At 38.5% G+C, this 13592-nt stretch overlaps 1 protein-coding gene across 2 annotated transcripts in view; it reads left to right on the forward strand.

Annotated features, from left to right (window-relative positions):
• The window catches only part of GALNTL6 (polypeptide N-acetylgalactosaminyltransferase like 6), a 467323-nt gene that overhangs the window by 371691 nt on the left and 82040 nt on the right, over positions 1 to 13592 (forward strand). For both annotated transcript variants that reach the window (XM_068681227.1, XM_068681228.1), the window contains 2 exons: positions 3613 to 3798; positions 9526 to 9709. In XM_068681227.1, coding sequence (XP_068537328.1) covers positions 3613 to 3798; positions 9526 to 9709 — 370 coding nt within the window. The remainder of the gene's footprint in view (positions 1 to 3612; positions 3799 to 9525; positions 9710 to 13592) is intronic.

Below are 13592 nucleotides of genomic sequence, written 5' to 3' on the forward strand. Positions count from 1 at the left end.
ATTCTGTGTGAACAACGTGCAATTTTTACCTCTTATTTGTATACCTCTTACTTGTGAGTTGTTCTTTGAATCACAGGGAGAAAATGATAAAATGAAAGTATCTGAAAACAATGTTGGGGCACATAATTGACATCAAAAGATGTGCTGGCGGTTTTAATGCAGTTCTTTACAAATCAAATGATATTCTGTTTGAAATGTGTGAAGAGCTATTTGGAGGAAATGGAGGAAGAAGATGGTGTAGTGAGCTCTTGTTTGTTGTGCGGAATTTCAGCTACCATTCTGGCCAAAAAAAAAAAAAAATATATATATATATATAAACAATGTGAAAGATCTCTTTTCCTGAGTTTGCAAGGAAGCTGAAGCAATGAAGGAACAGTATGAACTATCATTGTTTTCATGGAGTCCAAGCTCAGATACAACTGATGACAATCAAATTACATTCATTTATTTCATTGTTTACCAACTGATATAAGAACAGAAAAGAATGCAGCATAGCATAGCTGTGTACATCATCTCTCTCTGAAGTGTTTCCTTAAAGAGATGGGCTTTCAGTATTTGCTCATTGCAAGATGTGCAAGGAAAGAAATCAAGTCCTTTGAGCAAGGCTGGGCACACAGCTCAATTTCACTGAATTTATTTGGCCCAAGGCAAGTGATAACAGAGTGCATGTGAAGACAGCATTTCTGTGTGTTTAAGCATCAGTGGATATTCAAACTGGGTACTTGCAAGGGCTTTAACTTAGTTGTTGTGACACCTGAGTAAAGGTCCAGTTCAGGCTTTCCTTGAATTTCTAAATAGGGAACAGAGAGCCTACCCCACCAGGAACAACTTAGATTGTTTAAGCTCCTGCTTCTGTCCATCAAGGGGACGAGGAGGTGCCTTGGTAGCTGCCTTCACATACACAAGGGGAAATTGCCAGCCTGTGAACCAGCTCACAGGAAATGGTAAAGCACTCACACCTGGTGTGTAGCCCAGCTGAGCTGCATAGTAGGATCCTCTGATCAGTCAGTCTCACCAACGAACCACCTCTGAAGGCAGACAGGTAAAGATGGAGGATGTGCACATAGCCAAGCTGTTAAGTGCTTGCTGGCCTAGTTGGAGAGCTCTATTCAGGCTGGATCACTTGAATCTTTTTGTTAGTTGTCTGTGTAGTATGCAACAATGTGGTCAGGTTCTTTGGCGGGGAGGGGGTCATGCATGGGTTAGTGTGAAAATCTGAAGACTTGTGGGTGCAAGAGGTCACAGGTGAAAGGGTTAGACGACCTTAGAGTATTACAGGACATTTTCATAGTGTCTCAGGACTAAAAGAAGCCACAGTACCTAACAGATTAGATTTGCTCTACTTTGGAAGTATGTAATATCCTGTCATTTTGAAACTCTTTCATTTTTCATGGCCATAAGATGATGCAATTTACAGTGGAAAAAAAATCCAGATTGACAGCCCTAACAGATTTTCTTATATTTCCTGCAAGGACTCTTTGTATCTTTGTTTTTAAGGTCTATTTCCCTTCTTCTATATTCCTGCACTATGGGAATAACCTCAATGGAGCTCATAAAAACAGCAAAACAGGTCAATAAATATATGCTTTAGACAGTCTTGCACACGGGCAAAAAATGATCTAAGACTTGATTTAACCTCAGGCCAGTCATGATAGTGAATTGTAGCTGGTACCTAAAATGAGTCAGAGTGGCATACAGCCCTTGTCATGTGAGTATGGTTGGGCATACAAAGATCATCATTCAAAGACACAGTGCATCTCCTGTCATTGTGACTGCTGGGGGCTTTTTTTTTATTATTTTTTATTTTTTATGGAGGTATATAACTAGCAAAACAGGATGAAAAAGGGATGCTGCTGCTTCTCTTATTTCAGAATGAAATCTGTGAATTTTCCAATTAGCCATAGAGTAGGAGACAAAAACATCTGATGTTTTTCTGAATGTTATTCCTTACTTTTCGGAATAAGGTCTCAGATTTGACCTTTAACATATTTCTCTGATTTCTCACAATCATCCTAGGAGGACTTTTTCACAACACTTTTGTTTACAACTTGATCTAATACTCCTGGGTAGTACTATGAACACAAAACACTCTCTTGACTCAGTAGCTCTCCAAAGTATTCTGTTTCTCCCTCCCAAAGCCCACAGCTTGTTCTGCAGTTCTTGTCAGATGATGGTCTCAAGCCTCTCCCTTGTCAGTGTGAGCATACATTGATATCCAGTTCAGAGAAGTATCCCATACGGTATTCTCTTATTAAATGCATATAACTTGTCCCTGCTGCTCTGGATTTACCAGCAACATGTCAACAATTCAATGTGTTCTACTCCTTCTCATCTATGGGTAGATTTAGAAAGTCTTGTTTGTTGATCTTCTAGGAAATAGAAGAGCAGAGACAAGAAGGAGCACTAGCAGGAAGCTGTGTTTCAGTAGAGCTTAATTTTACTTTAACACAAGATCCTGCATTCCCTGTACTGTGACTTTACTTGTTGCCTTTAAATCTTTGTGTCAGCATTATACACTTGAGGGTACTGCTGAAGAAGTCCCTTCTGGTAGTCCGTAACAAACTTCTTGCAATCAATAATGATGTAGGGTCTGGATCAAAGCCTGTATTGACTGACCACACAAGTCCAAACAATAAAGTAGGTGATATAAGAAGCAATCATAACTTGGCAAACCTATTTCAGTGAGATTTAGTTTGCAACTCCTAGCATCACTAAATGTGGCACATCAACAGTTTTCATTACTGGAGAGTATGCATTTCTCTCCTTTTTTTTCTTGCCAAAGTAGTTATCAAACTTTTCTGAAGTAATGAATCTGACAAGCTGAGGTGTTATATCAAAGGCAAAATATCAGTGTTTCTGTTGTAGATGTATTTAGGAAGAGCCAAAATTGTAGGGTGTGGTGTTTTGTTTGTTTCTTGTTAGTGGTGGTGGTTGATTTGGGGTTTTATAGTTCTTAGTGTCTGTTTCTAGCCAGAATAAAAGAAGTTCCTGAAGGTGCTGTTTTGTGATACAAAGAGCCAGGTTATGCAGATTAGAGAATCTATCAACTGCTCTACATTTGCAGCTTAATTTTATTAGTATGTCAGCTGTCCGTTTGCTTCACACTGGTATCCAACTATTATAATCTTCCTTCATGTCTGTTTCCCTTCCCATTACAGGAACAATCTAATAATGCTAGTTTAATGGTTACTTTTTAAAAGTTGCTTTCCGTGCATATTTCTTCATAATTAGTTGCTAATAGGAAGCCCACTTGGAAAGGACACCGTTTATAAAGGAGTATGCCAGAATGTTTATCTGGCCTTGGGCTGCAGGAACCAGAGGATATATGAATATCCTGCAGTTGTTTTGGCCACGATTATATCGTGGATGGCAGGTTGCCAGTAGCAACTGCAGTAAAAGGTCCAGAGTGTCAGTGTCTTCCTCTGGGTGATAAAACAGAGAACATTTGCACTTTCCGAACTGCCTCACAGAGGATTTGTGGCAGATTTTGGAGGTCTTGAAGAGACAAGATACAGAAGTGGATAAGCTGCTTGCAGGTTGTATGCCAACCTATCCTTCTGTTGGCTCCTCCAGGCCTGGCACCACTGACGCTTTTTTTGCCCTTCTTTCTAGAACATTTAAAAGAGAAGCTGGAGGAATACATGGTCCGTTTTGCCAAAGTGAGGATTGTACGTACCAAGAAACGAGAAGGGCTCATTCGGACCAGACTGCTAGGAGCCTCGCTGGCTAGAGGAGAAGTCTTGACATTTCTGGATTCCCATTGCGAAGTCAACGTGAATTGGCTGCCTCCCTTGCTTAGTAAGTGTATGAGTGTTCATCAGCCACTAAAATTACAGCATTCAGCATAGCTTAAGCAATCAAAACCGTGTCCCGCAATAAGAAGGACATACAATGTATAGAAGTGTTTAGAGCTGCTCTGCAGTTTCTGAAGAGTCAGTATGCTAGAGAACTCAGAGAAACCTGAGCAGCTCCATTTTTTTTATTTTTATTTATTTATTTTGCAACAGAGCTAGTGAAAATTTGAAGTATCACTTCAGCCTATTACAGTTGCATTTTATTATTACTACTACTAAGCATGCTACTAAATCTAGTATTATGCCGTGCCCTTACTATATACCTGAGAACGTTAGTTATGCAGCTATCGTACTGCTTCCTGTTCTTCCACATTCTATTAAAACAGCTTTTGCTGTAAATGTATCTAGGACCTCGGAGTTAAATCCAATAACAACTGCATTCGCAAGAGAAAGCTCAGAGAGAATGATTAGCTATTGACTTCTTTGCTGAAATCCAGCTGCAGCCAGTAAAGCTCCATTAGTCAAAGGAATGGAAAGAATCAATTGTAGTCTAGGCTTTCACTCAGGAAACAGTAGTCCCCTTTTCTATACACCTGACTACATGCAAAGCATATGTGCTTTGCAGTGCATTTTTTTCCCAAGCAAAACCAAATGAAACTTTTGAATTTGTTGTTAAAGAAATTTGTATTATTTAAATGGATATGTCACAAGTATAAGACAGTTTAGTGTTTCATCAGCTAGTGTTTATTGTTTCTTGAATGTTGTTCTTAGGCTAGGTTTGGCCATACAATAATCTAATAAAGCATTTAGAGCCAAGAAGAGGGCACTGTTCTGGTAAGAACTATCACTTGGGACCAAAAAAAAAAAAAAAAAAAAAGTAGCAACTAGTTTTCTTTCAGAACAATAACAGGAGAATCTACAAAATTCTGAATTTACATCCTTTCTATCTTCCATATCAATTTATAAATCCAGTCTGTCCCCTTGTTACCACAATGTCCTTAATCACACGATCATCCTTTGTAAAAGTAACCTCACTATCTTCGTGTAAAGCCCAAATGACATAAAGGAGCAGAAGGAAATACAAGTTTTAACAATCTTTCCACAAGCAGCTCTAACAGATAGCTGTTAAACACTGTGAAGTGTATTATACATATACTGTACATATACAGTTTTCCTCTGCTTTCTAATTTTGCCTGAAGGTGCATAATACATCTCCCTAGTGTAAAAAATTCAGGAAGACTCTCACTCTTGTCTGCTGGAATCTTTTGCTAAATTGTTGAAGATTAGATATAGCCTTTCTGTTTTGCTAGTTTAGACATGGGAAAATTGCAGTTGTGAAATCAGTTCCTTTTCTTGCTTTCTTGTCTGAAGTGAAGGTACAGGTAGCTGGGTTTGACCCCATAAAAGCTTTAAACAGAATGGTCACAAAGAATTCATAATTGCAGTTAGGTTCAGATGGGTATTGAACTGATGACCGCTACCCCCGACTTCAAGCAAGAAAACTGGAAAGATGAGAGAAGCTTCATCAGGGACCAAGACCCAGTTCTCCTCAGCTCTCAATGCAATTTGATCTCTTTCATTCCCTTTTAGTGGAAATACCCTTAGTTAACTAGCTAGAGGATCTGGAAAATCTTGAGGAACACAGGAGTCCAAGGTCAATAGGCTTTATTTTGAAAGAAAAAAAAAAAATAAGAGCATTACATAAAGAAGGACAAATAGAGAATGATCACACAGTTAATATACTTAAGAATGACTTGTGCCCTGTTTTCTGAAAGGGAAGATAGAATTGCTTTGAACCATTAGGGGGCAAATATTTACTATCTGGAAATTGGATGACACATAATAGTAGTAATAGTAAAGTTGGTGGCTTTTTTAATTTTGTTTTGTTTTTCTTTGTCTAGTTTTTCAAGTGTTTATCTTAAGATTTGTCTTATGTTTCAATCAGCACTGCATTTAATGAATGTCATTCAAGGAAACCAGAACAGAGTCTATAATGGGTACTTACTGTTTTGAAGCTGGCCCTATTTTAGCTATGATTTTTTTGTTGTTGTTCAAGAATAGTGAAAAGTCCTCAAAAAGGACTTTTCAACCCCATACTGTGATGAAGACTGTCAGTCTTCACTGAGAGCAGCAGTGTTCTGCACTGCTCAGAGCAGTGGCAAACAGCTTTTCACAAAATGAGATCTTGCAAGTTAGAGGATGGGAAAAAAAAAAAAGAAAGAAAAACAAAAACAAACAAAAAAGAGCAATCACTTAAAGCCAGGTCTCAAAGTTATTTAGGCGTCTAATTTACATTTTAAGAATTGGCTATCATTTTTCAGACCAAAGAAAGGCCTAGTTATCTCAGTACTTGTTAGGTATCTAAATACTTCTAAGGAGAACAGCCATAGGTGTTTTCTGTGAGTGTGTGTGTGATATATATATATATATATATGTATACATATATATATACATATATATATATTCAGTTACAGTCCTTTGTTGTTGTTTTTTTTCTTTAAAACAGGTGCAAAATGGCTTTTCTTTATTTTCTTTAAGCTTTATTTAGTTTATTTAGTTAGCTTAAACAGCATTCTAAACTGAGATAAGCCACTCCAAAACTGAGATCTGAGGGAGTTTTGCATGATGTTCACAGAGCAGGCAACTGTAATCATGTAAAAATGTTGGCAAACACAGCTGTTTGTTATCACTTCTCAGTAATATAAAGCCAGCAGAGGGAAAACTGTGATTTGAGCTTCAGCTGCAGTATTTGAGCCCAGTGTAGTGAAGAATCACAGTTATCATGGGTTCAAGGAAAGAAACTGAGGAGCAAACCAGCTGAAAGATGCAGGCACATCTTTCTTTCTGCTGATGTTGCTGCAGAAGTAGGAAGAGAGGGGAGATGGAAACACAGATCAATAGTGTTGTAGGCCACCAAAGCCAGCTTTGTCAAAACATTTTTTTTCCTCATCAAGAATTAAAATTACGTCATGCTTAGCAAGTTACCAAGACACCTGCTGGCCATAGCTGTCCGTCTCCATGTTATTATACATGATACGTTACTTGCCAGTGGGGAAGACTGAAGAGCACAAATGCTCATGACAAGTCAGATAACATGAGGTAACTTGTTGAGCCATCAATGGATGGCTCAACCACCTGTGGATGTCACCATCCATAATTCCATACATAAGTACAAAAATAAGATTATTTGCAAAGTAGTGTTGTTTCTTAAATCAGGCCAATTTGAAACAAAAACTCAAAATTAAAGGAGTGCACCTTTCTCTTAAAGACAGAACCTAAATTTGTTTTAGATAGTGGCTTATCCAACATTGAAAACTTCTGCTTACTACTACATACATATGCTCTGCTTGATAATAAAATTGCTGAATTCAAATATGTACATATAATTGCTTAAAATTTCAATAGTGAAAACTGAGCACTGTACCCGTGTACTCTCTTAATCCCAGGCCTTCTCTCAAATCTGAAAGATTTTTACACGTACGATGATGCTTATCTGTCTGCTTTTTGCTGTTTCTGCAACATATTTGCATTGAAATATGATGTGGATATTTTCAGACAGATAGGAATTTATGAGAGGATGAGGAAGCTGTAAAGTGTTTCCTGTGCCTTTCAGTTTTGTACATTAGGTGCAGGTGGGATAAAGAGCAGCATGTGGCAAAGGCAGCAGCATGTTCACATCTATAAAAGTATGATACAAATACTCTTGTGGAACGTAAGCTGCCTGTACAGCCCATTTTTCTGTTTCCTGAATTCATACTGGGGCTACATTTAAGCCTGAGCAGTATGCAAAATTCAGTATTTTACACAAACCAAAAGAGGCATTGAGGCTGAATGTTTTGTTACTCTGCATTTTGGTGTACAATTACATAATTTAACAGACTGGTTTCATCAAAAGTCAGTATCTTCCTATGGCACATCATCATCTCTGAAACATTTTAAGGGATGAGAAATGTAAGTTTTGCAGATAACCCAAGACCAGGCACATAAGTATTGTCTTACTTGCAAAAATCTTGCAGTTTTAGGAAGAAAGACTAGGCTTGAGTATGGGCCCGGCTCGAACAGTTTTCTTCCTGGCTGTCTCTGCTTGGGACTTGGAGGTTTCCAATCCTCCAGTCTATTTTAAGCTCTTGAAGATCAAGAGAAGGATGTCAGTATATTATGAGTCTACCTTTAACCTACTCCAGCCAAATCAATCCCATTTAGTTTCTCTCCTCTAATCAGTTTAGAAAGGGGCGATCAGAGGCAGATTATTATAAGCCCCTTAACTATTAGCAGGACCATCACAGGAAAGAGATTATGTAAAAATGACTTTACATAATGATTACAGATAGCACTACACAGTGTACCAGTGAATGTAATTATATTTGGCAATAGGAACAGTAATGCAGCCATTATGTTTCAGAAGAGTTTCCTAGAAGTTTGTGAGAGCCTGGACATTAAATTTAGTTCACTACTAAAGTATTAGGATGTAAAAACCCACTGAACTTCCAGGCATAGCAATTTCTCACTAGCAGTCAGTATTGTTCCCCTATTTGGACAGTCTCTTAACAATAGCTGAGAATAAATATGAAAGCTACAGTTAGCTAAACTATATGTATTTTTTTTCATTTCAATCCTTCAGAAGCAGGGAAACAAAATCTATAATATTAATAATACCACCAACATTTCCTGCCTTCTGATCCAAATGTTCATTCAACACTCAGACCTCCGATTATTTTTTTAGGATATTTTCAAGCACTAGTAAAATCTAACCCTTAGAAATTTTTTTTCACATAGACACATAAAAATTTATTACATAGTTTAGAGAATCTGGGCTATCATTTGGAGAAAAAGCTTTACTGTAGTTGGATTTTTGAGATCTTGTTTTTTTCACAGATAGTGTCCTGTCCTTTAATGCCAACACAGCTACAAACTTTCCCTGTACCTCCTCACTTCAGTACATTATTCTTCTGCCTAATTTGTGCAGTTGGCATATTTTCTTTCCTGTTGTTTCTTTTCTGTCGAGCTCTAAGGGATTTAGCAATAAGTTTCACCAAAGGCAGACTCAGGTCCACCCTACTTTTATATTAGAGATGGAATTTGATTTAGTCTCACAGCTCTAATTTTTTTTAAGCCAACTGAAACTGCTCTCTTTATAAAACAGGTGAGTAGGAATAATACCATGAGGCCCTCTTTATATCTCCAAGAAAGGTACAAAGAAAGGACACCAGCCCTGTTTTGTTCCCAGCATTGGAGTTTGCCTTTAATTTGTAGCATTTGATCTTAGAGCTGATGCACACCAGTGCTACGGGAACAGAGGCTGAATGGTTGCGAGGTCTGAGATTCACATTTGGGAACATAAATCTCTCTCTCAGGAGCTTGCTGTACACGCTCCCCACAGCTGAAGGAGTATTTTTATATTTTGCTTGCTGGCTCGTTCCATAGCTGACAGATTGGGGACAGCTCAGAGTAGCAAAGTGACAGAGATATAGATGACTGGACTCCTGTGGGTCTCACAGGGATATGCCTCCCTTTAAAGAACTGTAAATGCTTCTAATCATTGCCTAACTGCATTAAGTCCACTTTAGATAAAGGTTTGATACAGATTTGAAAAATGAAATGATTTGGGGGCCATGGGGAACGAAGCAAGCAATCTTCAAACATCAAAAAACCTGTGGGATTCACTTTGCAGTAATATGACAGATGGCTTGACTAGACATGCCATTTCCTATTTTCTACTTTCATTTTTCAGACCAGATTGCACTAAACCACAAAACCATCGTGTGTCCTATGATCGATGTCATTGACCACAATCACTTTGGCTACGAGGCACAGGCGGGGGATGCCATGCGAGGAGCTTTTGACTGGGAAATGTACTACAAAAGAATCCCGATTCCTCCAGAGCTCCAGAGAGCTGATCCCAGCGACCCCTTTGAGTAAGTAGCAATAAAGGAGAGAGTGGGAACATGAAGCAGAACAAGCAAAGAAGGCAGCTGTAGCAGAAGAAGCCAAGCCCAGGAATTTCCTTGTAGGCTGTACTAATTAAAGGTAGTAAAAGCAAGCAACTATAAACTTCTAAACTGGGGAAAAGATCAGGGAAACCAGTTGTGAAATTTGCAAGCCATGGTTAGAAACATTTCCTGAGCTCTTCTGGCCCAGTGGTTGTGTGAAAAAGAAACACTCATACTTGCAGTTAAGAGAAAGTATTAGCATTGAGCAAAGAATGAATATGACTACAATTATACTCATTATTCCCCAGAACACATCCTGAACAGATTTTAGTTATGTTTTCTTTGCTGAAAATTGATGCAATACATGCATCAATTGCTGAGCCTACATTCTGGCAATAAGTGCTTTGTTTATGGCTGATGATACTGCTATTGTATGTGTTCCTGTAATTTCAACACAGGGCTGCCAAACCTGAACAGTGTCAAGCTGATTTGTAAATAATTTTTTACAAGCCAGCCTCTGATCCCAATATTATATAGATCAGCTCATTCACAAGAATGATCTTCTACTCTTCATAAAATTAGATCCTTTTTTTTTCTTTTTCTTTTTTTTTCATGTAAGGATCAGATGGGGTTAATCCTCATCAGCAGAGAGAGGACAGGCAGCCAGACATGGTTCAACATGGTAGAATCTCTAGGTCTCTCGTACAGCATGCATCTCAGCAGCACTGGCAGTGAGACTTGCTTTGATGCTCATGACTGTCTGAAATGTCATGTTGCAAATTCTGGCTGTTTAAAAACTCAGCATTTTCCCCTCTCCAAACAAAACCTGGAAACAATAGCAACAGAAAACCTGTGTCTCTGGCTCAGAGTCTGCACTGTTTGAAAGCAATGGATCTGATTCACTTAGAATATGATCCTTATCTTCAGGGAATGACCAGCCCTTGTACATCAGGAAAAAAATAGGTTATTGCAGCATTATGTGGGCTTGTTTTCATTATTCTGCTTGCTTCTTTTTACTTATTCCCATCTAGGCACATCAGTCTTCATCTTGCTTTTTTAAGTGCTGATGAAATGCTTTCCACCAGCTGCCAATGTGACGACTGTACAGCATGAATGTAGTGAATGCGTTCTCAGTGCTCTGGAGTAGTTGTTAGTCTTCCTGGTCCTCTGAAAAGTTGTAATTTCTTGCCACTTACTGAAAGTCACCTAGCATATCCTATAATTTGGTTCAGCATTCAAACTTTGTGTATAACTAAAAGTTACACTGCTAGTGCAAGCTATCATCTGTTTTGCACGTTTGCAGTTTGTTGTATTCATCTTTCAAAGACAAGAGAGGCCTGAAGAGGAGATACTCATAGGAAGGTTTATAGAAGATACAAGACTTCAAGGCATCATGCACTACAGAGTAAATGAAGCAATTTTCATGAACTGTTGTGACCATTGTGGCAGCAGTTGGCACCCACCTTGCTCTGCCTGTGTATGTAAGATGCAGAGATAAATGGCTTCACAAGTAACAACATATAGCACAGTGTGACCTAAAAATCCCTTGTAATTTGATTCTTCCTGATTCTTACATAAATCAAGGAGAGTCTTCCTTTGTTTTACCCATGACAAGATCTGCATCAGAGAGATGCAGGTTGAAAAGCAGTACCATACAGGGAACCACTGTGTGCACCCTGCACATGGGAACAGGATTGAAGGCCATCTCAGCTAGGACAATTTGTTTGCTCAAAAGTACTCGCTGTCTGGAATGGCAAGAGTAGAAATGTGTTTAATGATCGGTATTTTTACTTAGTTGAGGAATTATTTTCTAATTGAAAGTCAGTACTACTTTTCTCTTAGGGCCTTCTTTGTTGACACCTCAAGCTTTTAATACCTTGCTTACAACAAATAAGGTAAATGTTACAGAACTCATGTTTAGATATCAGTAACTTAATTGACCAAGGCAGCTTCTATGGAATTAAAGAGGCAGAACAGTTTTCCTTTAGGTGCATATAAACTAAAGCTAGAAATGGCTTCAGCCAGCACCATAATTATTATGTCACTATTTTGTAAGCAGTGGGGATATTTTTTTTAAATTAAATATTTTGCTATTGGTATTCTAATAGCCCCGTTTCTTGCTAACAGCATTAGATCTGAGCTGATCCTTAATGAACTGGAAAATTGCCAGAGTTTTTAGTAAAACACCAGCAAATAATGGCTATGTGAATCAAAAAATGTGCTGATGAGTTTTTCCCCTCACTTAAAATGCTAGCCCAGTATTTGTGTAAAGCAGAAAATGTTACATTAGTCTTAACGTACATAAAAACAGATCAAAATGAAGAAGACCTAAGAGTGGTTGTTGTATTATATGTGTGGTGTATTTGATTTCCTTCTGCACATGATCAAAATCCTGCTGCAGCGGGCGTCAGCAGGATTTGTTTTTGGCAAAACAAACTGAAGGGTTGTCAGGTAGGCTTTTGTTGTGACAATAGTTAGCTGAGCTAACATTTCTGGAATTAATTTTTCCTCCTTCCCCTCCCCCGAGTCTAAATCTGTGAATTCCTTGTAGATTTACCTTTTTCACTTGCCGTAGAAACAACAAAAGTGTTATATAGTATTCAACTGAGTTGTCACACTTGCAGTTCATTACAGTTGGCCATAGTGATTTTTCTCTTTTGATGCACGTACAGCTCCACAATACATTCTGAAGGGGACTTCATACAGTTTCCCCTTGATGTGTTTAGGGCTGAGTACCAGGCACAGAGAAAATTGGTTCTGCTTTATTGTGGGAAGTGGTCTTTGTAAGATAAATGTGAAATCATCACCATGTTATGATGATGGTTCAGTGTCTTGAACCCAAGTTCACAGATCATTCAACAAAATGTGAGATGACTTGGGAAGTGTTCTTTTAGTCTGTAAATGGGGAGCACCAGAGATGTTTACACCCTTTGTTGCAAAGTTCAGCTTAGCTTGTCTCTTACAGTGGCTTGTTTCTGAGCCATGGTAGAGGTTTGGGGCACTGCTTGTGCACTGATGTTACTGTTTCTCTTTCTGTGGTGCAAAACACTCTAGTCTCTGGAGAAGCTTGCCTAACCCAAGCAGTTGCTACTTAAACTAATAGGGTAACCTTGTTGCTATAATGGACTGTGATATACAGCACGTCAGTTTATATGATTTAATAGCCTGTCTGGGCTAAAAGCTCTGTGGAAGTTTAACACAGGGGTTTGATATGCTCAAGCCTGCTGGGTATGATTGCTCTTTATTTCCTGGCAGCAGTTACATAACATCAATTCATGTTATCATGTGCCCTGTCTGAAATAAGGCATCAGTGTCCATTGGTGCCAGCAGCAGCATATTCCTAACCAGACAAGAGAGCATCAACAATTCAGCTCACAAAAAATAATATTTGAGAAAAAAAAAAAGCATAATAGATACTATACATATTATTATAACACAGATTGATTAGGATAGGAGAGGGCTGCACAGCTCTTCAGAGCAGTTTTATGGAGGTGTAGGTTTACGATACAGGAGGGAGGGAAAGGTGCAGGTGAAACCTAACAGTATTGCTATGGAACCACAAGTCAGGATGGAGATGAGAGCAGTATTGTGCCACTCACTGGTACCAAGACTTTCAGCACCTAAGTGAGAAAGTTAGTTGTTTTTTTGTATATGAGTACTTCTTGAGTACTCTTTGACAATTTCTTTCTGTAATAGTCACTTTGCCTTCTGATGTAGATCTGTCATCTCCAGACCTTCCTGTAGGGAGATGAAGCTGGAGAATCATGTAATTCTAGCAAAGGACCAGAACAATAGTTTGGCAAATACTTTGCTAGCCAACAAATTAGAAGCAGCTTTGTAACCTTTGATTACAAACATTTTAGTTCTT

Source organism: Anas acuta, chromosome 4, assembly GCF_963932015.1.
Source record: "Anas acuta chromosome 4, bAnaAcu1.1, whole genome shotgun sequence".
Lineage (NCBI taxonomy): Eukaryota > Metazoa > Chordata > Aves > Anseriformes > Anatidae > Anas > Anas acuta.